This window comes from Ursus americanus, chromosome 22, assembly GCF_024610735.1.
Source record: "Ursus americanus isolate L20-20 chromosome 22, mUrsAme1.1.p, whole genome shotgun sequence".
NCBI lineage: Eukaryota > Metazoa > Chordata > Mammalia > Carnivora > Ursidae > Ursus > Ursus americanus.
Window position 1 is genome coordinate 25,669,525 of NC_142148.1, and position 24,385 is coordinate 25,693,909.

Consider the following 24,385-nt stretch of genomic DNA (forward strand, 5'->3'; position numbering starts at 1 on the left):
TGGGGAGATTATCGTGGTTGTCCAGGTGGGCCTGATGGAATCACAGGGTCCTTATAAGAGGAGGTGGGAAGGTCAAAGTCAATAGTAGGATAGGTGAAGATGGAAACACAAGGTTGGAGGGGTGTGAGAAAGGGGCCATGAGCCAAGGAATGCTGGCGGCCTCTAGAAGCTGACAAAGGCAAGGAATCAGATTATTTCCGGAAGCCCCTAGAAGGAACCAGCCCTTCGGACACCTTCACTTGAGCCTAGAGAGACCAATTTCAGACTTCTGACCTCCAGAACTATAAGATGATACATTCGTCTTGTTCTAAGCCACGAAGTTTGTGGTAATCTGTGACAGCAGTGATAGGAACCTAACATGCATGACATCCCATAGACCAGAAACACGTTAAGTCTTTCAGTCCCTGACCATGCTTCTGCTGTCTGCAAGCTGTCCGCCCTTGGGCCCACTATTAGCCTCTCTGTCTCTCAGTCCGCTCTCCATGCATTGTGTGTACTATGTCATTGGATTTTGAGGAGGCTTAAACTGTTGCACGTATAACCAGTGACCAGATAATGCCAGCCACTGTTCTAAGAACTTCTTCCAAATAAACTGTGAGTGACTATGAATGACAGTCACGAAAATGGATTGTAATTATATGAATATAAGGCATTATGTTATTCCTGGCAGTGAATGAATAACCCCACAAGGTCAAGGTTTTAGATCACCATCAGTCTATAGGCAAGTAGACCGAGGTCCGGGCCCCGCTCTTTGCCACTCTGTGCGGCCAAGGTAAGGCTGGCTTGACTGATACTAGATGAGGGTGGGGTAGAATCCAAGAAGCAGCAGGATGGGATTCAGGGCTCTCATGGTGCCAGTTTTATTCAACTGTCTAAACCCGCCCCTAGGGTCCTCCGCCTGGGGGGAGCTGTGAGAGCGAACCAGACTTGCATTCATGCCCTGCAGGGCTGGGGTGGTTTCTTTGGCTTCCCTGCCCCTATCTGTGCGAGGGACCAGCTCAATCAATCCCCCAGATGTCCTGGGAGCAGCTGGAGAGGAGAAGCTGGGGACTGTGTACAGCTTTGCCTTTTTTGTCCTATTTCCCTTGCCCTGAGGCTTGAAGGGGACTTACTGGGTGGGAGGAAATAAAACCTAAATATTCACTGGCCTGAAACCATGATGGTGAGTGGCCTTATCCTACCATGGTTCGGGCTTGATCAATTCAGATATCTAGGGGTAGAGGAGAAGGCCACGCAGATGCCTTTGGTGGATATCCCCAAAACTGTCGGGTCACACTTTGAACGATTGACTTGCTTAATCTGAACCATGCAGCTTTGAGACTAAACATATTAGTAAAGGTGCACTCCACGTGTGAAGTCTGAAATCACGAGGCTCCTTGTTGACATCCATTCTTTTGGGGAAATTAGCCTCAACAGATGCCAGTTTGAGCTACGTGATGTTTTTGGGTACTGTTCTTCCTTCCCCGGCACCGACCCAGCAGAAAGCCCCCCTCACAGCACAGGAATTTCAAGCAGTTCACCAACATCAAAACTTCCAAAAACATCAAAAGAGCCAGTGTAAGGAGAGTCTCCGAGGCGGCTGGCCTGAGGCTCTTCCTGCGGCCTGGTCTACCCCTACCTTATGGAGGGAGGGGGAATCAGGGTTGTGGACAAGATGTATTGTGATGGGTATTTTAAGTAATGCAAGCTCGTGAAGGTCAAGCTTCAACAGAAAGATTGTTTTTCGGGGTCCACGACTGCTTGGACCTCCGTCCAGAGACCCACCCAGGAACTACAGAGGCTGAGAAGACCTGAACCAGGCTCAAGCAAAGGGCAGGAGAAAACTTGGCAGTCTGGTGGGCTGGGTGAGGCGCTCAGCCCTCCCGGGGCATTTGCAGAGGGAGAGTGGTGGCCAGTCATGCCTGCAGGGTGGGGCAGGGTGGGGAGGGCCGGCGTGTCACCTTTGGTGGTCTCGCTGTCCCGGATCATGAAGGAGCCCAGCACGTTGCCTGGGGCCAGGAGTTGACGCTCTGCATCCTTCCTGCTGATGCCCTTGAAGAACCACCTGGTGGAAAGGGGCGGGAGTGGTGTGTAAACTCTGGGGAAGGGGTCCTGTCCAGGCACCAAGAGACGAAGGCCTGGCTTCCTGCAGCATCAACTTTCGCACAAGATTCTTTTGGGAAGAAGAACCATTCTTTTGATATAAAAACAGACATTTGCCAGGAGTGAATCCAGTTTGCTGAGATGGAAACTTACGCAGTTCGGGGAGCTTTCTTTAAGAAAAATAATACCAAAAGAAAGATTCCCCCAAAAAACTTTAAAAACAAAAAAAAAACCCCAAAGACACCCTTTTTTTTTTTAAAGAAAAGAATACAGTATTACAAATACAAAATGCCCATGGGTCATTCCAATGCCACCCAATGTGCAGGATATGGTGATGGACAGAAACACTGACTGGGAAGACACAGCAGTCTTAACCAACTGTGGTCAAGTCTTGCTTTCGCCAGTTTCACAGGTGCAAATGAGCATCTTCTCAGGGTCTCAAAGGTCCATGTGAGTGGGGGCCTGAGCTTTGTAAACTTTACAATGTATCTTCTTCTGTGTGTGCAAAGTTGAATATAAAGTCAACATGAATTTTCAAGTGAAAATGTGAGTTTCAAATAATTTTATACTTGGGGCCGTATCCTTCGATCTTTTCATTTTTCTCCCTGGATATTTGGGATATTGAGTGGAAAAGTCCAAGCAGCAGCAGCAGCCAAATCCATTCCTACCCTCAGCAGGGTGAGGAGTGGTCCGTACACTGTAATGGAAAGCATCCCAGACTCGAGGTTAGCAGGCCTTGCACCTGCCACAAATCTGCTGTGTGACTTTGAGCAAGTCGCTTTCCCTCTCTGGGCCTCTGTTTCCTCTGCATCAACTGGGGGAGAAAGTCAGCTAACATTCATGAAATTCTCGTTATCCACCCAACAACTGTATGGAATCATAGCCCTTATTACCCCCATTTTATAGATGAGAAAACTGAGGAACGGAGAGAGCAAGTTACTTGACTGGCGTCATACAGCTGAGAAGTGGTGGAGGCAGGATTCAAGTCCAGGCGGTCTAACTCTGGAGCCCACACTCTTTGTCACCATGGGAAACTGACCGCCTGCTTTCTTTGCTTTCATTTGTGAACTGACTCGTGCTCTGGTGAAACATTCAAGCGATGTAGCATGGTGTATGGTAAGAGCTGTCTCCCTGGCAATCCCACCCCTGGGAACTTATGACAGATACACAAGGAGAGTCACTATAGCCCAGCACGGGAAGCGAACCAGTGACCACTAATAGGGGATGGTAGGGCATTTACGTGATGAACACTGCACCTGAACAAGGACTGTGTGGGACGGCGTGTGTGGTATTGGCCCCTGGTGTAAAGTAAAGGGAGGTATGTGTATTTTCTTACACAAGTAGAAAGCATTTGGGAAGACTCATAAGCAATGGGTTGCTTCTGGGGAGGGGAAGTGGCTGGTTGGGGACAGGGTGAAAGGAAGATTTTTCACTTTATTCTATCTCCTTCCCCACCATTTGCATTTTGAAACATTCAAAGTATTGTCTGTTTCAAGGACGGGGAGGAAGTAAGATTCCCCCCGTACTTCCCAATGCCTGGACTGCTCTCCCCAAACGCACCGTCCCTTGGCCGTTTCTTGATGCAGACGCAAGAATGCGGGAGTGCCCTCGGCAAGCCCGATGTGTCTATTTAGGTCAGTGGTTCTCAAAGTGAGTCCCCGAGCCAGCAGCATCAGCCTCACCTGAGACCTTGTTAGAAATGCAAATTCTGAATCAGACAGTTGAGGAGCAGGGCCCAGAAACCAGTAGTTTAGCCAGCCCTCCAGGTGATGCTGGTGCACTCAAGACCGAGATCCACCATTTAGGGTATCCCCTTTGTTCACAAACGATAACCCGTCACATATGTTGTCTGCGCCCCGCCTTTTCCACTTGGCAGGTATGTTGCCCTCGAGGAGTACTGCCAGCCGGTGCCTCCTCTAGACGGCTGGGGGGGGGGTGCAGGTGTGCTGTGAGTGTTCAGATCCCGGAGTCTGGGAGCAGAGCACTGGATGCCCCAAGAGAAAGCCTAGAAGGAGTGAGAAGGAACCGAGCCCTGCCTGCAGCAGTTAAGGGGTGTGCTGGGGGGTGGTCCAGGACAGGGGGTCAGCGGTAGGAGAAAGCCCTTCCTCACGGCCACAGAAGGGAGACTTCGCGCAGCAAAGAGGTTTCATGTGCACTGAGAAGGGCATGACTCTCAGATGGGGAAAGCCCAAACATTTTAATTTCTAATAGGTCAGCATTTCAAACCCTCAACACTATCAAGCCAGAGGGAGGCGGCAAAAGAGAGAAAACCAGAGGGACCGCCATTTCTTAACTTTCTGAATGGCTGGTTGTGATTGGGGTCTGTGGTCGCCCCATAGCATGGCCACCGTTTCACTCGCCAGTCTTGCCCACCACGCTGTGAACATCTCCAGGGAGGAGCCCTGTCTGAGGCACCCAGTGTCCCTGGAACGGGGTTGCCGGATGGCCACAAATGTCTGTTGGATGATGGCATGGATGCATGAATGCCGTGTAACTGTTTATGTTTTCAGAGTCAAGCCAGACACAGAGAAGAGCCTGCAGCCTAGCCCGCTGGGCTGCAGGGAGCTCTCTGAGGGGGGCTGTGTCTGATGCGTCCTTGCAGGCCCCCGTCTGGGGCTTGGGGACGTGCAGGCACGTCATTCACTTACTGAATGAACCAAAGCGGGGATGGCCGGCCAGGTGCAGGCGGGCTCGCCTCGCCGGAGACCCTCTTCGGCACGGCCGCATACTTCAGTCCACAAATATGTATTGAGCACCTACTGCATGCCAGCCTGTGCTGAGGAGGCACTGGCAGATACACAAGCTCCCCGTCCTCAAATGCTCCCCACTAGTGGGGGAGGCAGGCCATGAACGTGAGAAACAAGATTGTTCCTGCTAGCCAGAAGTGTTCAGGAGGGAACAAAACAGGTCTCCATGAGAGACACAGTCCGGGAGGGGATCTGCCTTAGACAGGGCGGTGGAGGAAGGCCCCTAGGAGACGTGAAGGGCGGGAAGGAGCCAGGCAGGGACAGACCTCTAGGAAGAGTGTGTCATGCAAGGGAGACAGTGAGTGCAAAAGCCCGAGGCAGGAACAAACCCGATTTTGCTCGGACTTCCTTCGGTAGGGCAGGAAAAATGGAACACTTACTCCTCTGTCTCCAGAGAGTCAACTCGGGCGACGTAGTTGCTTGGGATGTAGCCTTCTTTCCGGGTGGCCAGGGATCGAGCCTTCCACCACTCCCCAGACCTGAGGACAGGAGGGAACAAAGGAGTCAGAAAGAAGTGGGAATCCCCTGGTCCTCCTGGACCCCCCAGCCTTGGCCTAGAATACCCTCCCAACCCCAGGAAGCAGACAGGGTAAGGGGCAGGGTTACCACGGTCCTGGCCCCCAGCCTGCACTCTGTCGTTAGGGCATGGATCTTTACAACAGCCCCACTGTGCATCCAAGGGTCTAGAATCAAGCCCGGTCCCTGCATTCACAGCCCGCAGCCCTAGGTCTCTGGCCCCACTCTTCCCCTGGCCTTGCAGGGGTCCATACTTAGGGTATGGGGCCCTGTGCCCGTGGCGGACTCATTGTGGGCCAAGAGCCACAGGGAGTGGTCTGACCAAGTAGAACCACTCCCATTCCTGAGGCCCAGCACACAGCGACACTACGCTGGTGGTGAAGACTATAGGGGACCAGAGGTGGCAAACTCAGAGATCCAGAGATTTCTGAATACAAAGGTACCTCTGCAGGGTCTGGTCCCTAGATAAACCCGTAGCTTAGTTACAGGAGCCCAAGGAAGACCTCCCTGAGAAAGCCCTTTCACCTGTTCATTGTTGCCTGCATGTGCACTGCTAGTAAGTACACGAGCGCCTTTGTTGTGGCTCTCGTCCAGGTTAACAGCAAATCGTTCCTCCTCTATTATGATTCTTATCAGCCATTTACCCCCTAGTATAAAATAGTCTATCAGGTTCTTTATTGAAACACAAAAGAGAGCATGATTGAGTACTGCAGGTAGCTATGTCTTAGGATTGGGATAGGGACTCACTCTTCCAGGACCACCATCTGATCTCCCTTCTGGAAACTGAGGTCTTCATGGTGAATGGCCTCATAATCATACAGGGCAATCACAATGATGTCATCAGGACCTGCTGGGAGAGAGACACACAGGATGGTGAGGCTTTATCTGAGCGCCACCACAGCCCTGGATGTTTCCCATCCCAACAACTGGCACCCAGCCCTGGACCCTTCGACATGTCTGTCTCACGGTATAAGGAAGGATCTTGCCATGTGGCGTGCGATCTAGAGTTTAAAGCTAAAGGTGTATTGTTCACATTGGTAGACAGTGTAATAGAAATGAAATAGCCGTACAAAGTGCTTTGGGAGTGATGTAAAGGATTTGCAAGGGCAGTTTTGACAGTTTGGGATTTTTGCCTTAAGCTCTGACTGAGCCCCTAACCTAACCCTCTCCATGACACAAGACTCCACCACACGCGTTTGCCAAATACTTACCATCCGTGGACCCTGGTGGGATGTTGTTGCTGTTGTCAGGACGCTGTGGGGAAGAAAGGGGAGAAGGGGCTGAATCTGTGTGTGGGGAGCCCCAGAAGGTCTGTGTCAAAAAGGATACCCCAGAGTATCTCATCCCAGGCCTGTGTGCCATGGGAGGAGGATCTGAGAGGGCTGGGGACATACGTGAGGTCACACAGCACATGAGAGGCACCGCAAAGACCCAGGTCTCTTGGGTTGTGGCCTTGGCCTTGGACATACTGGGGGATCCTGGCTTGTTCCCCCCCCTTGACATATGGTGAGGGGGTTGGTCCAGATCAGTGTTTTCTAAGATATGCTTGAAGAAGCTGTAGGTCTACCAATGTGTCCCACGCATCAAGGCTCCATCACGTACAGGAAGGACCCTAAGTGTTCATCCAGAGGCGCTCTGACACCTACACGGTGGGGCTCGAAACCCCTCAGCGACACGGAACTTCATTCCTGGCTCAACTAGGCCTTAAAGACACACTGTTGAGTGAAAAAAGCTTGTTCTTCAGAATGAGAAACACAATCCATGTACAGAGAACACGTACACACATCCTAAGTATGAATGTGTGTGAGTGTAAATTCTTGGAAAAAGGTGTGCAAGGGTCCACACCAATTGACAACAGTTGATGCCTCTGGGGAGAGGTGGGATACCTCTGGGGAGGGGGACATCGGTCAGAAGAAACTGTAGATTTCACTGCCATTTGTGATTTTTCTTTTCAAGGGGAATGTGTTTGCGTGTCGCATGCTTAAGTAAACTTAGAGAAACAGGTGTGGGAAACAAGGAGAGGTATGTCTTTCCTTGGGGAGATCCACAAAGCCCGTGAAGAGTCATAAAGCTCTGAGGACCCCCGCAGGGAAGGAGCCTGTTCTGCCCAGTGCTTTGTAAACTGATTTGGCTTGGGAACCCTCTCTCTGGAGGAACACTTACCAACTTACCACTGAACTAATGCCCTGCAGGAGAACGACACACGGCCAATAATAGCATCCCATAAACTTGATGCTCAGGAGACCAGAAACTGGTAGGAGAAAATCCTCTGCTTCCCACTGGTGCCAAGCTAGAGGGCCTCGGAGAACCTGGAGCCTGAACCGCAGAAAGGGCCCAGGGCCACACAGGTTAGGAGAGAGAACAGATCTAGGAGTGACTTAGGGTTTAGGATGTCAGTTCAGGACATCACTGGTGTGAGAAGATCATTAAATCTCAAGATCAGGATGTCAAGTGTCAGAGGGAGGGAGGTGTATTCCACTATCTCCACCCCCCTTGCCGCATTCCCAGAATTAGCCCTGTTCTAGACATCAGGCCTGGAGAAGGGCAAGCAGAATGGAGAGAGCCCAGGAACCCATGCGTGAAAGATGATTTGGAAGGAATGGGTGGGTTGGGATAAGATGTTTGCTTTATTCTCTGCTAGTTGTCATGGGGCAAAGGGAATGGATGTATTTGGTGTGGGGCTAAGGGTTAGGTTTGGGAACAAGGAGTTAATTATGAGACAACAGGCCTCCCTTCAATCTGAGGAAGAACTTTCTAAGGGCCTGCCCCAGGAAAGAGAGAGCACTCCTGCCTCTGGAGGCAGCAAGCAGAGGCCGTGCTTCCCTAGATGACTTCAGATTACAGCACGGACTGCAGGATTCCAGAGTAGAGAGCACCCCAGCCTCAGGACTGGAAAGACCCAGCTCTGCTGTTCCCAGCTGTGTGGCCCCTGGGAGGCATTTCACCTCTTTGAGCCTTAGTCACAGGGGCTTTCAAGTGGCATAACTCCTGCCTCACAGCTTTTGGTGAGGACTAATAATGTGGAAGCACCTGACCCCAGTGCCTAGAACACAGTAGGTGTTCCAAGAACGGTAAGATCGGTACAGCCATTCCTGTAGCTATAGTACCGTCACCACCACTCCTGGTTCTGTTATTGTTGACAGCACTGTTACTGTTACAGCCACTCTTCCATCACTCTCATGACTACAGGAGTAGTGGCCCGACTGCCATGGCAACTATTGCTCCCATTACCACCACTAGTACTGCCCTGACTACTGCTCCTCGTTAGCATTTGGCTTCTGCCTGTTTCTCCTGCTCCAACCACTGGTACTTGGGAGCATGCATGGCCCAAGTTTGAATCCTGCCTCGACCCCCTATTACCCATACGGCCTTCGGCAAGTTATTAAGCTCGGTGTCTCACCTGTATAGTAAAAATCAAGACCTAGGGTTACTGTGAGGCCACTAGGTATTGATAACCATATAGCACTTAGGACAGTGCAGGGTTCGTCATGAGCCCTGTATAAGCAGAGGATAAGTAAGCAAACACCTCTACGAGTATGACCACTTCTTTTATTTCCTGCATCTGCCCTTGCCATTAAACTCCACTGGTCTTGCTGTTACAATTGTTATTATGGTTATTGTTACAGCACTGATACTATCCTTACTATCACTACTTCAACTGCTGTTGTTACTGGTCAGGTCACTGGCTACTGTCAGCGCTGCTTGTGCTACTGCCCAGGCTTGGGGCCTCTGCCATGCCCACCAGGACCTGGTCCCTGGAGCCCGGGTGCAGAGGCCAAGGCCTGGGCAGCTGGACAAGGAGGAGTGATGTCATTGTCCCAGGTCCTTGGTGCAGGTGTATTCCAGAGAGTTAGGGCATTGCTGGTGACGGGTCAGCTCCGTGTCACCCCAAACACACCTTGCTGACCGTTGGAAAAACAGGAAGCTGTTAGGGCAATTTGGGACAGCATGGGGCAGCCCCTCAGGCTGCCGAAACCCCCTTTCTTCCCCCACTCACCCGCTTGCTGGTAGACGTGGGATCTGGCACATACACAGGGTTGTGTGGGTTGGTGCTGGGCTCAGTTTTTGAGACCTTGCCTCTGTCCTGGAGGAATTTGGACTTCATGCACCCCATCCTGCATCAGAGAGAAGGTAAGTGAGCCTGCTTGCCCCGAGCTCCACACAGAGGAGTCTTGGATGCTGGGTTCCAGGCCCCCTGCCCTCAGGCTGGCTCCCTCTCCCCTACCCTGTCTCCCCCCACCCCCTGACCCACTGCCCCTGCCAAGCCCACTCACTCCACCCTTGCCACCCCTGGGCTTCCCCACGTCCATGTCCGCCACATACCCACACAGAGTTGACAAGCTGTCATAGTCATGCTACCAAGGACCCCTGCAATGGGGAGTTTATTCAGAGAATAAATCATGAGGATCATCAAAACTCAACATGCAGAGCCTTGGAGCAGAATGGGTGGTAGGCACCACGGGTGCTGGGATCAGAAAGCCTTGAGCTGACGTTTGACCCCTCCACCCCACCAACACCTCACCCATCACTCGCCCTGCTCCCCAGTCTCAGTTCCTCATCAGCGAAGTGGGGATAATAATAATACAACACACTTGCAGGGTGTTGGAAGGATGAGAAAACATGTAGGCGGGGAAATACTTAGCACAGTGTGGGACTCAGAGCAAACAGTAAAGTGAAACTATACCATTATTATATAATAAATGACCATTTTATAGTCAACGACCAAGATGAGGTCACGTCATACGGCTCAAACAACCCAGCTACATAGTAGTCAAGGCATCGTCTTCCTTGTATCATTTATAACTGCCTTATAATAGTTTCCTTCCTCCCTTCCTCCCTCTCTTTCTTTCTTCCTTCTTTCTCTCATAAGTTTATTTGGTCATTCATTCTTTAGTTTACTCAGCAAATACTTATTGAGCACTCTTCTATTTTATTTCTTTCTTTTTTTTAAGGTTTTATTCATTTATCTGACAGAGAGAGCGAGCGAGCACAAGCAGGGTGAGTGGCAGCAGAGGGAGAAGCAGACTCTCTGCTAAGCAGGGAACCTGATGCGGGGCTCGATCCCAGGATCCTGGAACCTGACCTGAGCCGAAGGCAGGCGCTCAACTGACTGAGCCACCCAGGCGCCCCAGAGCCCCCTTCTAAACCATGAATAAGATAAGCGAGTTCATGCCGTTATGGAGCTCACCCTGGAGACGAACGGGAGACCCAGACAACAAACAGGTAAACAAATACATAACAAGATAAATTTAGTTAGTGAAAAGTGTGAGGACAATTATAAAGGATGTGATAGGAAACAACAGTGCAGGGCTTTTTTAGACAGGGTGATTAGGGAAGACTTCTCTGAGGAGGTGATGTCAGACCTGGGACCCCAGTGGCACAAAGGAGCCAGTCATGTAACACAGTGAGGGAAGAGCGTTCCAGGCAGAGGTAACAGCAAGTGCAAAGGCCCTGCGGCTGGAATGTGCTTGGAGAGAACAAGGTACTGAAAGGAGGCCGGTGTGGCTGGAGGTCACAGGCAGGCAAGAGGAGTGTGGCTTGGGACTAGGCTGCCATATCTTTTACAGCCAGTGGGGAATCTGGATTTGATTCTAAAGATGATGAGAAACCATGGAAAGTTTTAAGCAAGAAAATGATGGAATTCATTTGCATTTCAAATAATGGCTGCTGGGTGGAGTGTGGACTCTAGGAAGCAGGGCAGGGAACCCCATTCACTGCGGGAGTGAAGGCATGAGAAGATGGTGGCCAGGCCCCGGGGTGGTGGCCACCGGGGAGGTAAGCAACGGACAGATTCAGGAGGGACATTTTGGAGGTAAAGCTGACAGATATTACCGATGGGTTCACGAATTTTAAAGATACTTAAAGAAAACACATTTATCAGATCAGTCAAAACTTAATTGCAAAAGTGGCCGAAATGTTTTATTTCTTCTCTCAAAATGCTCATGTGTATTTGCTGAGATGAGCCCTAAGCAGCCCCATGAGAGAGTAATTGTCTTCCTCAGCTCTACACCATTGTAATTCTCCTCCAAAAGCGGTTAGAACTCAGTTACACTTATCTTGTTAAAATAAACACATGTTTGTGGTTTAAGAAAAAAAATCCATATTCCTAGGCTTTGGGGAGTTACTTTGTTAAAAAAGATTCTTTTTATTCACAAGGATGTTTCTGTCCGTCTGTGTGGGAATTGGCAACAATTTACCACTTCAAGACTTAAGCGGTCTCTGCTTCATTTGCCTGTTGTGAATAAAATAAGGAACTGCTTCAGACCCCCAGAGTGCTGGCTCATTAATTTGAAAAATTATCACAATTAATCACGGCTTTATAATGTACTTGTATGTATTTAAAACACCTCTCTTTGACTTATGATAAATGTGTCTTACGGTTCTGGAAATAAGACAGCATATCGTGTGGTTCTGTATGGCATACAATCGTATTACATTTCGTATTTTTTGATTATAGAAGAGCATTCTGGGAAGAACACTGCTGTGTGATGCGGGGCAGCTCCTTCTGCTTCTCTGAGCTCCTACTGAGTATCATTTATACCAGCAATTTACATATTTGAGATGGCCTCGGGGTCCTGAGCAACGGGACTCTGCCACCCTCATGTTGATGCATGATCCGAGGCCACCTCTGAGAAAGGACGGTGGGGTTCTACCGCACAGGGTGGTGGTGAGCACTGAACGAGTTGATAAATGTAAAGGTTCCCGGCACAGCAAGCCCTACAGAAATGTTAACCATAACCAATTCTGCTAACTAGCAAACGTGGAGGATAAAGCAAACACAGATACAATTCCTCTGACCCACAAGCTTAGAGATAACAGCAACACTGCAGAAGTTAACTTTTAATTTTAATTTAATTTAATTTTATTTTAAGTAGGCCTAGAGCCCAATGGGGGCTTGAACTCCCAACCCTGACATCAAGACTTGAGCTGAGCTCAAGAGTAAGATGCTTAACCAACTGAGCCACCCAGGTGCCCCAAGAAGTTAATTTTTTAAAATAGGGAGTTCCCGTTAGTTCAATTTTTGCACAATAAAATATGATTTTTAAAAAGTTATGTACTGGCAGAAGTCAAATTTGCATAAAATGTGACTGTCCCCTTAAACCAGGAGAATTGTTCCACTGCTTGGCGTGACATGACCTCAGACATGCTCATTTTTGTGACCACCAGAGCTGGAAACGTAATGAAAGCCATGTATGTAATTAAAAAATTTCTATAGCCGTATTTTTCCAGGTAAAAAGAAACAAGTGAATTAATTTTAAGATGCATTTATTTTCCTGAACATGTCAAAAATTATTAACATGGAATCAATATAAAAATTATCAATGAGGGTTGCCTGGTTGGTTCAGTCAGTAGAGTGTGTGACTCTTGATCTTGGGGTCAAGAGTTCAAGCCCCACATTGGACTGAGAGCCTACTTAAAAATAAAAATAGGGGCGCCTGGGTGGCACAGCGGTTAAGCGACTGCCTTCGGCTCAGGGCGTGATGGGATCGAGCCCCACATCGGGCTCCTCCGCTGGGAGCCTGCTTCTTCCTCTCCCACTCCTCCTGCTTGTGTTCCCTCTCTCGCTGGCTGTCTCTATCTCCGTCAAATAAATAAATAAAATCTAAAAAAAAAAAATAAAATAAAAAATAAAAATTTAAAAAATAAATAAATAAATTTTAAAGTTTAAAAAAGTATCAATGAGACACCTTATACTTGTGTTTCGGACACTAAGTCTTCTAATCCCAATGTGTACGTTACAGGTATAGCTCATCTCCTCTAGGATTCGCCAGTTTCGGGTGCTCAATGGCCACCTGTGGCTCGAAGCTGTGGAATGCAACAGTGCAGACAGACAACCTTTCCATCATTGCAGCATAGCAGAGGCTGGTCCTACTCATGGCTGTGGCCCTCAGCACTTGGCTTAGCATCTCCCTGGCACATAGTAGGAGCATAAATTACAATTAGTGAATAAATGAATGCCCAGAGCCTGTAATCAGTCCACAGTAAAAGCATCAGGATGTGGTTCCGGCTCCAGGGACTGAGTTGAATAGGGAAGACTAAATATACAGAATTATGTTCCAAAGTCACATACAAAGAAGCTGTTACAGATTGGCAAAGACAGTCAAAGCCATGCAAAGATTGCCAAGATACTTATTGACTTAAAAAAAGCAAACTTCAAAAGATATATAATATCAAGCCATTTCTATAAAATGAATACATCGGGGTTCTGCCACTAACACATATATGTTAACATGTTCATAGAAAAAGCAACCTGTTTATAATAATCGAGCAGCAGGATAACAAGTTGGGTTTTGAAGAATGGGGAGGATTCCAATCAAGATTTGGGGAAAGTCAAGAATGTTCCAAAGGGGCGCCTGGGTGGCTCAGTCGGTTAAGTATCTGACTCTTGGTTTTAGCTCAGGTCATGATCTCAGGGTCGTGAGACTGAGCCCTGCATCAGGGTCATGCTCAGCAAAGAGTCTGCTTGAGATTCTTTCCCCCTTCCTTTCCCTCCCTCTCTGCTCCTCCTCCCGCTCTCTCTCTCCCTCTCAAATAAATAAATAAAATCTTTATTTTTTTTTAGATTTTTATTTATTTATTTGAGAGAGAGAGAGAGCATGAGAGGGGAGAGGGTCAGAGGGAGAAGCAGACTCCCTGCTGAGCAGGGAGCCCGATGTGGGACTTGATCCTGGGACTCCAGGATTGTGACCTGAGCTGAAGGCAGTTGCTTAACCAACCGAGTCACCCAGGCACCCAATAAAGTCTTAAAAAAAAAAAAAGAATGTTCCAAAGAAGTACTGACTTCCACAAAGAATTGAGGGAGTCTGTAATATTAGACCATATCCAGAGTGCTTCAAGACTCAAAAAGAGTTATGCTACCCCATTTAGAAAGGAAAGAGTATTGAACCAGAAGCCCAGGGTGCCACTGCTACTGCCTACTAGATTTCTCTCTCAGCTTCTTTATGGGCAAGGTAAAAATGGGAATTTGTACATTGTCACCATAAAATTCCAGGGAGCACAGCAATTTGTCAACAGAAACAAATATTTTGTGAGCACTAAATTCAAACGAGAATTTATTATGCAGCTCCGCCTATAAAGGTTCCCGAAGATCACAACGGACAGTGTCCCCAGGAATGACTTGGGACTTGGCAGCTGAGTCTGCAACACGTTGATGAGTTGGTTCCCTAATAGATGGCACTGCTGTTTGGGTGGGTTTGGGGGCCATGGGATGGATGAGGGCAAGGAGAGGATGAGGGAGGAGGTTACACAGCCTAGGCCCTCTCTGCAGGAAGGGACTGAAGAGGCCTGGTGATCCAGTGGCTTGAAGTGAGCTTAGAAATGTAACAGAGCACGTGGCTACCGTGTGTGACAGTGTGAGACCAGCAGCAGCATCACAGAGGAGCTGTTGGACATGCAGAGTCAGCACACCTGGGTGGCTCAGTCAGTCAAGCGTCTGCCTTCGGCTCAGGTCATGATCTCAGCATCCTGGGATCGAGCCCCGCACTGGGCTCTCTGCTCAGGGGGGAGTCTGCCTCTCCCTCTGCCCCTCCCCTCCTTGTGCACACACGCCCTCTCTCCCAAATAAATAGATAAAATCTTTTTTAAAAAAGGAAATGCGGACTCACAGCCCACCCCCAGTCAAAATGTGCATTTCGACAAGGCCCAGATGATCTGTGCGATCCTCCTACTTGAGCAGAACACCTTTTGCTCTTGCTTCCTCAGCAGCCATCCCTCTTCTGATAAGAGCACCTGGATTTTCCCTGGCAAACCAGCCTTCTCCCACTCCATGCAGGGAGCTTCTGGAGGCTAACACATCCCTTGCCTTCGGGGATCGACAACTTGATACAGGTCTGGCCAACCAGAGAATTCCACATCCCCTGACAACCAACAGTGGTCGATTCAGCTATAGGTATGTATGTGGTCCTAACTGAGGCTATCAGAATCGGCCCTGGGATTTTGCTGGGAAAATTAGGGAAAAGGCACGCTCTTTCTCTAAGGGTAGCCGATGTAGGTGTAGGTGTAGGGAACTGGAACTCTTGGGAGTCATTCTGACCTCACAGGAGGGGCTGACTTAGTGTGAAGCCATCACAGAGGCCAGCAGAGCTGAGCGATGGAGACAGTGATTCCCAAAGACACGTATGAACACCTGGACCCAGCGATGCCTGAAACTTGCCAACCTCAGGATTTTTCCATTTTATGAGCAAATAAATTCTCAATTTGGTCTAAGACAGTTTGAATCGGATTTTTACTGCTCGCACCCAAATAGTCCTCACTGTTTCTTGCATACCCCCGGGCTACAATCTGGACTGAATGCAACAGAGTCTCTGGGAATGAGGGCCTGGAATCTGCATTTCTCGCAATTCTTCAGGAGATCCACCGAGGTAGTGGAGTGAGGGCTGAACTTGGGGTCAGAAGACTTGGGTTTGGATCCCGGTTCTGCCACTGCCTGGCTATGTGACCGTCAGTAGGTCGCTTCCCCTGAGCTTCATTTCCTGCCCTGTAAAATAGGAGGCCCTTGCTTCTCAGGCTTGGCCCGAGGTCCTGGGTGACAGGGATGTGAGAAGCTTATTAAAAACTTCTGAACACATGATTCTTGTCTAATGTGACTCAAAGCCAGGCTCTGAGAGCAGAAGTTGTTTGCCTGGTCCCAGACTAGCTTAGAACTCCTGACCCCTAGCCAAGACACTTCCTCAGGTCACTGCGAAGCTCCTGGAAACTGAAACTCGCTCCCCCTGAGCTTCTGCAAGCATTACACAAAGGGAAATGAGAAAGTTCAGCTTACTCACCGTGGGTGCTTCCCACGGTCACCAGGCAGGCCATGGAGCCACAGAGACTCCTCCTGCACGCTCGGAGTGAAGCCCGAGGCAGGGAGGCCAGGGTGCTGCCTGGGCTTCCTGTGGGGTGGGCAGGAGATGGTTTTTAAGGAGCTTTTAGGCTCAAGCAGAGGCCTGTGAGGGCTGGGGCTGAGGAGCCCTGGATTCTGGTTTCACCTCTGTCACGAGCTCTCCGTGTGAGCTCAGGCAAGTCCCAACATCTCTCTGGGCCTCAGTTTCTCCAAATATGGAGCGAGATGTTGGAGGATAGTTCTTTCCTGTATAGTCTCTGCTCCCCCTTCTTCTGAGAACCACTCCACAGTCTTCCTTTGGGAACCACCTCTCCCCCATCCTCATTTCATGGATTGGGGTAGAGCTGACTTCAACCTCCAGCTGTAGATGTCAGTGGGGGGGGTGTGTGTCTGACCAAGTCTGGCCAATCAGAGTTGCAGTAACAGAAGCAAAGGTGGACACGTGAGTCCATCCTGGATATTAAGAGTCATGCATTGGCCTTTGGCTGGAAAAGAGTTGCAAAGCAGAGCCAAAAAATGGAGAAACACAGATTCCCAAGCCCTGGAATGCAGCCCTTCCTGAAGGAGATGTGTTCATGGACTTCCCAATAATCTCCCTCTCCTGCATGGGCCAGTTTAAGTTGGATTTCTGCCCCCCTTAAACCTCAAAGAGTGCTGCCCAGTGCAGAGGAAATTCTTACTAGGGATTGCAATTCATACTTAAGTGTAAATGGCTTATGGCGAAGACTTCACAGACAGTAGGTTTTGATGGATGAGAAGAGGGTTCTAGATCCATTAGCATAGGTGAGGCTGTGTGGAATATGGACCCCACGAAGCTGAAGGCATTGACACCATGCCTAGAATGTGCCTGGCATGTATTAGGCCCTCCATATATGTTTGTGGAGTAAATTTATTGTGTTCAACCTTCTACAGGCCTGACCATAGTTGGGTGAAGTCAGCAGGACCAGAGTTAAGAGCCTATTTTACAGATGGGGAAATGGAGATCCACAGCAGAAAGGTTTCCCGGGTGGTCGGTGGCAGGTAGCATGAGAACCAGCTCTCTTGCTTCTCACTGGGGTCGGCCCCAGAGGCTACAGTGGGGAACTGCAGCATGAGGACGAGGAACCCAAACAGGAAGTTCAGGCAGGCAGACCTCTACCGCCCCGGGCTCAAGACTGTCCAATTAGAGGAAGCTTCTCGGTACAGCTCGCCATGGAGGTGGAGAAAAAGACTTCCCCCCACAGGGACAACTTCCGGAAGAGTTTCCAGGCATGCAGAGCCGTGCAGATCCCCTCCTCTAGTTCCCTGTTTTCTCAATGAACCACCTAAACCCCCAAGTGATTGTTATCCCCAGTGGACATGTTGGGCTCACCCCTGACTCCTCTTCACTCCCTTTTCTTGACCCTCAGTTTCTTTCTCATCAAAGAGCTCAAAACATGGACTTGGCAAACACGAAGGGGTTGGTGAGACCTTCCTTATGCAGGTGGAGCAGCGCCCCAGGGAGGGTGAGCGTGGTGCCTGGTTTACACAATAGCAAGGGACAGAGCAACACGCTGAAGAGGAACTCAAGGCCTGGGGTCATTCGCCTGACTCGGCCAGAGGGCTGGCTCTGAGATGCGTGTGTGTCAACTACTTGTCCTAAACATGGAGTAAATTCCTAGCATGTTCATTGTTACCTCCAGGTCACCTGTTCAAGTTCAGAATTCAAGGGCAATTGTGAACCTCCTTAGAATAATTTTATCTTTAAGGTAAGCAGGCGGCAAGCAAGTTTGTAAACTCCAGGATAGGATTTGATGTCACGAAGAGCTGGGTTTGAACCCCCATCCTGCCTCTTAGAGACAAGCAAGCTTTTTAAAATATTAATCAGTTCACGTGCCTCCTCTGCTCACCAACTCCTGGGGCTCCCATCTCACTTGGAATAAAAGCCCAAGTCCCCTCTGTGGCTAACAAGGCTCCATGATCTGGGCTCCCCCCAACCCTGTAGTCCTGCCTTCCTCCCTTGATACATCCTTTCCAGCCACACTAGCCTCTTGCTATTCCTCAATTCACCAACCATGTTTCCACCTCAGGGCCATCGCACATGCTACTTTCTGAAATGTTCTTCACCCAAAAAGCCTCTTTCACGTCACCCAAGTCTCTTTGCAGATCTCACTTGCTCAGAGAGGCCTTCCCTCATCACCCCCAACTCCCATCACTTTTTAGCCCTTCCCAGTTGTATTCTTCGTGGCTTTACCCAGCAGCTGATGTGGTGGCCATGAAGATGGGCCTCTCAGATCTCCGACTGCAGAGAGTGGAATTGACCAATGGCCCAGCTGCCATGCTTTGAAGTCCATCATCACTATTGCTATGGGCTGTTTCCAGCCAATGATGGAGTGTGGCAGGGAAACTGAGGCAGGCCATGCCAGTGGGACCTCTGACAGGAGGTTGTGGCTAAGGGCTCCCCAAACAGCTTGCCAAGCTTTCCTTGAAACTGCACTAGAGTCTAAGACACTTCCACCTCTCCTTTCCTTCTTCCTTCCTGCCCTCCTTTCCTCCTTCCCTTTCTTCTTCATTTGGAGTCCAACATGCCTTGCCATCTACTGACTCTCCTAGCCTCTCCTAGTTGCTCCCACACTCATTCCCGCTGAGGTATTTCTTGCATATTTAGTCTCTCTGAGATGAGAGTCTGCTTCTCAAAGGACCTGAACTAACACACTAATAAATTACCTAGGGATCTGTTTATGATCTGTCATCCTTGGAATGTAAGACACATGAGGGAAAGTGATTGTTTTGTGCACTGCTCTATCTCGGTGTGTAAAACGAGGACACAGCAGGTACTCAATAAATTCTTGAATAATTGAATGAAGTCTCCTTCAGCCTCCTGGGTGCCCTGGTTTTCCTCATTGAAACGAGTTATAAATGCGTGTCTAAACTGAAAAGGGATATCCATGTTTGTTCATCTGCGCTTGGAGAGGAATGAAGCCCCTCCTTGACTGGAACTGAGTGGAAGCTGCCCCCTTCGGACAGGACATGGGTGCCAGTTTGCCCCTGAGGGCCAACTTTGAACTCTAATTTCCCATCATGCTCCAAGGTCAGCTGCCCCCAAATCTGTCCCCTACAAATAGAAACCTTGAAGCCACAATAATGCACGCTCTGACCTTTCGACAGCTGCTTTTTTATAGTTGACAGAGTCTCAGTTTCTTTTCTGTTTTGGAGGGTATGTATTTTGTTTTTAAAATTACCTTTCATCACCTGGTAAGGCAGGACATCATCCTTATTAAAGAGGAAAACCTTACAGAGGAATCTAAGGTGCCTTTGGATTACTCACTTTACAGGCTCTCCACGGCCACCCCTTGCCCCTCGGGTCGCTGTGTCTCTGCACTGACGCACACGCGTATGGACGCACGCACGGTATCTGTCCGTGCGCTCCCCCACCACGCTGCCCTTCAGCGTTTCAGAGCACTCCTGCTGGTGGCACCTGTATTTCTTTGCCTGAGAGATTTCTGTGTGGCCATTAGCGCCTACTCTGCCCGTGAGCTTGGCAAGTGCAAATGCTAGAAAATATCACCCCCCAGGAGCAGCCCTCAACCAGGGACTGACAGAAGCAAACGGATAAATACGCCAGGTCCCTCACCGGCCGCGCATGCTCACTGGCTCCCAGGGCTCCTAGCGTAACTGGTTTCTTGGGGCCCACGGTAGTGACTGGCTTGATAACACACTGCTATTGGCTGCCTTCTCTTCTGGCTCGCTTCCCCACTCTCCTCCCAGGGGTTTCTGGGATCCTCTCCCAAATAGTAAATGCACATGGCTCCTTTTCTAGGGTCTGCTTCCAAAGAAACGTATGCCCACAGAAAATACGGAACATTGTTTTTGTGTGTGTTGCCATCAAAGGACTTCTGCTACGTGACTTGGGAGGTAGTATCTTTATTCCCATCTTTCAGACGAGGAATCTGAGACTCAGAGAGTGAGGGATTTGCCGAACGCATCATAGCTTCTATGAGGCAATGTGGGCCCTCACCCTCAGGTCTCCTGCCCTCCATCTACGGTTCTTCATTTCTCCGGCAGAGACGAGGAAAGGTCTCCTTTTTTTTTTTTTTTAAAGATTATTTATTTATTTATTTATTTATTTATTTATTTATTTATTTATTTGACAGAGACAGTCAGCCAGCGAGAGAGGGAACACAAGCAGGGGGAGAGGAAAGGTCTCCTATTCGCTTGGCTGCACCAAATCTCCTAGACCAAAGGCTTTCAGGGTGATGGTAGAGCTTGGGTGGGTGTCTTAGGGCAGTATCAGGAATGCAGACCCCAGTGTAGTGACATTCGGAGGGTGCAGCGACACGTAGAGGGCCACAGGCACCAGCCAAGAACAAGGGTGTGTTTTATGGTGGAGCAAGGGTTTCTTCAGCATCATTACCCAAGCCCCTAGAAGTACACTGAAACTCCCAGCCCTGGGGTGGAGGAAGCTGGAGACAGGGGGTGGGGACCAAAGTGCTGTGGGGGGTTGTTTATAAAGATGGAGGCTAAAAGAGATTGTATCACTCACATGCTGTGTAACTTTGGGAAAGCTACTTACCCTGTCTGGACCTGGTGTTCTTTTTCTATAAAAGGGGAGGCCTTATCATGACTGGGGGGCAGGACTTGAAAACTCAAATGGCCGTAGAGGCCCACGGGGACACCCACATGAGGAAAGTGATCCAAGAAAAGGCGGTGCAAACCGGCAGCCCTGGGGGTAGTCCACAGGGGAGCTCCTGCGAAGCTTCACCTGCCATGAGTGGATAGCAGAGGGGGATGGGAGGCGGAGTCTCTAGTCCCACTACTGCCAACTTCCTTAGTTTTTCAAAAGACAGAAATCCAGATTTGTGTGAGTTCTCTTGGTGTTAAAACTTGGCAACCAATTATAAAGAATCAGTATGTGGGGCCAACTGACATACACCTATGTGCTGAAGTCTCAGGAGGGGAGAGGTTGTCCAACATTCCTACGTTCAAAGTTTCTGAGGCCCTACTATGTGCCAGGCACCTACTATGTGTTAGTGATACAGTAGTTTAGGAGACCAACACGTCTTTGCCCTTACTTTCCAGAAAGAGTTTAAAGTGCAAGACCTGCCTGTTCCCTTGAATGCAGACAATTTACTCCTCACCCTCAGGGCTAAAGGCCCCCAGGGAGCAGCCAGGTTAGGGTGAGATTAAGATCTATGCTTCCCACACCCACTAGGGTGGCTACAATAATAGTAATTTTTAAAAAAGGAAAACGCCTTGCAAGTGTTGGCAAGGAAGCGGAGAAACTGGAACCCTTCTACGTGACTGACGGGAACGTAAAATGGTGCAAAACAGTCTGGCAATTTCTCAAAAAGTTCAACATGGAATTACCATTCGACTCAGTGATTCCACTCCTCGGTGTAAACCAAGAAACTGAAAACAGGTGCTCAAACAAATACCTGTAGGCGCATGCTCACGGCGGCACTATTCACAACAGTCAGAAGGTGGAAACAACCCAAATTTCCATCTGCCGACGAATGCGTAAGCAAATTGCGGTACATACATACAATGAAATATTGTTCAGCCGTAAAAAGAACTGAAATATCAATACATGCTACAACTTGGGTGAACCCTGCAAACATTATCTTATGTGGAAGAAGCCAGAATAAATTAATCCTAAGATACAAAAAGCAGGCTGGGGGTTGCCAAGGGCTGTGGGGAGGGAGGAGTGGGAGTGACTGCTTTAATGGGTTCAATGCTTCCTTTTGGGGAGATGAAAATATTTGGGGACCTTATGGAAGTGTTGGTTGCACAACACTGTGAATGTAGTAAATGCCACCAAATTTTTAGTTTTAAAATGGTTAAGTTTATAATGCTACGTGAATTTTGACTCAAAAGAATTTACGAATTGCAAACTACATTAAAGTGCTTTCCTAGGATGGTTAAACAAATTATAGTGCATCCAGACAGTGGAATACTATGTGGCCATTAAAATATCTAAGGGGGGTGCCTGGGTGGCTCAGTTGGTTAAATGTCTGCTTCCGGCTCAGGTCATGATCCCAGGGTCCTGGGATTGAGCCCCCCATCCGGCTCCCTGCTTCTCCTTCTCCCTCTGTGCGCTTGCTTGCTCTCTCTCAAATAAATACATCTTTTAAAAAATAAGAATAAAGTTTAAAAAATTCCAAGGATATTTGGGGGCACCTGTCTGGCTCATTTGGAGGAGCATGCTGGAGTTTGACGTGGAGTTCGACATATATGACATACATCCAGGATGGTCCCAGCAGAATGGTTTGTTGTAGTAAACACCTTGTTCCACACCTGAATGTCCAGCAACAGGGGAATGAGAAATCAGGTAGGGTGGTCACCTGCTGGGGCACTCCACTGAGAAGGAAGGAACTACTTACATCTCTGCTTCTCACCCTGGCTAGACCCTGACAACTTAATGATAAGGCAAGGAAAAGAAAAATGATATTGCAGAAGAATCTCACAGCTGGATAGCATTTTTGGAGATCTTTAAAACACAAAAAAACAATTGTATGCATTATTTATGCATCCATATCTATGTAATAAATTCTTGAAGGCACAGACTGGAAAGGACTATATTTCATGACAATGGTCGTCTCTGGGGAGGGAGAAAAACAGGACTGAGAGAGAGAAAAGGTGGAGAGGGTTCAATCTGATCTGCCACTTTTAATAATTTTATTTTTAAAAAATCAGAAGCAAACATAACAAAATGCTAACATTAAACTCTGGGTGGTGGGTTCATGGGTTATTAGTATATTATTCCCTTTACTTTATTTTAACATCTCTCCCCCACCCTCAAAAAAAAAAAAAAAAAGGATAGTGAAGACAAAGCCAGGGGATAAAGGATCCAATATCTGTTGAAGGCTTTCTCTGTGCTGGCCATTTCTCTGTGCTGGCCAAAGGCTACCGCAGTGGTTCTCAAAGCATGGTCCCTGGACCAGCAGCGACAGCATCACTTGGGAATGTAAATTCTCAGAGCCCTGGACTGAACATACTGACTCAGAAATCCGGGGTCAGGGCCCAGAAATCCGTGTTTTAACAAGCCTTCCAGGTGATTCTGGTATACTGCCAAAGTTTGAGAAGCACTGGGCTGGACCGTCATAGCTACGACAATAGTTCATCGTGCTCTAAGAGCTTTCCATCAGTAACAACCTAACCTTCAAAACGACCCTGTGAGGGAGTCATTATTAATAACCCCATCCTACAGGTGTAAAAACGGAGGCACAGGAAGGCCAAATCCCTTGCTCAAGGTCAACAGGCCGGTTGCTCCCGGAATCCCACTTTCCCTTGCATGACCCCCACACCTAGCTCACTGTAGCCTTGGAGAAAGAGTAAGAGCCCCATCTGATAGATGAGGAAACTGGAATTCGGAGAGAGAGAACGACTTGGCCCAAGGTCTGACGAAGAGGAAAATGATGGGGCAGACACTCTGTGGTCTGTCCAGGAGGTTTTGAGGTTTGACCCAGACCTGCTGGGGATCGGCGCGCAGCGCGGAAGGAGGAGGGAGCGCAGCGAGCGGGCCCAGCTGCAGCCCCGCCCGGGTGTGGTTCGCACGTCGCGCCTACGGCCAGCTGTCCCCTTCCCCACGGCGGCTGCCAACCCGCTGCCCACCCGCCGTGACCCGTCACCCACCCCCACCAGGAACCGTAAGGGCCTTCCCCTCCCGGTCTCCGTGAAGCCCCATCCCTTCCTTCTCGTTTTTCTTTTCTTTTGCAGAAAGGGAACCTGGACGGCTCCGAGAAGCTGAGCTGGATCGAAGTGACTCGGTGGCCAGAGCTCCCCTCCCCAGAGCTTCTCCAGGTTCGCAGCTGGGCCATCTCCTCCGCCGGCACCTCAACCCACCGCCGGTCCGCGGCTCCCCCCGACGGCCCCTTCCCGCCGCACCCCAGCCGGCCCTGCCCCCCACCCCGGGCTCCCCGGCAACGAAGACCCTCAGGCGGCGCTCAGCGGCCCTGTGCGCTCCACTCACCTGGGCTCCCGCCTCTCGTCCTGCGGGCAGCCCGGATCCTCGCAGCTCGAGCGCCCCCCCAGCTCAGCGGCCCCCGGGGTCCCGGGGCGCCCGTGCCCAAAGGGAGACGGGCTAACTTTCGAGAAGAGGCAAGGGCGGTGCTCTGAGGGGCTTGGGCGCCCCGCGGCTTCTCCGGCTCCCCTGGCGCTGAACCGCCCGGGTTCTCTCCCGCTCGCCTCTAGGCCTCGGTGGTGCACCCCGGCTGGGACCAGGGACGCGGTGGCACTCAGAGGCCATCTGGGTTCCTTA

At 49.6% G+C, this 24,385-nt stretch overlaps 1 protein-coding gene across 2 annotated transcripts in view; it reads right to left on the reverse strand.

Annotated features, from left to right (window-relative positions):
• Nucleotides 1–24,385, reverse strand: part of HCK (HCK proto-oncogene, Src family tyrosine kinase) — a 37,890-nt gene extending 13,505 nt beyond the window's left edge. Inside the window, exons 1-6 of one of the 2 annotated variants that reach the window (XM_045807090.2) lie at nucleotides 24,098–24,385; nucleotides 9,343–9,460; nucleotides 6,557–6,599; nucleotides 6,093–6,192; nucleotides 5,210–5,308; nucleotides 1,941–2,044 (exon numbers count right to left, since the gene is read on the reverse strand). In XM_045807090.2, coding sequence (XP_045663046.1) covers nucleotides 1,941–2,044; nucleotides 5,210–5,308; nucleotides 6,093–6,192; nucleotides 6,557–6,599; nucleotides 9,343–9,459 — 463 coding nt within the window. In that variant the 5' untranslated portion in view covers nucleotide 9,460; nucleotides 24,098–24,385. Of the gene's footprint in view, nucleotides 1–1,940; nucleotides 2,045–5,209; nucleotides 5,309–6,092; nucleotides 6,196–6,556; nucleotides 6,600–9,342; nucleotides 9,461–24,097 lie in introns of both variants that reach the window. The other variant, XM_045807089.2, reaches the window with a different exon arrangement.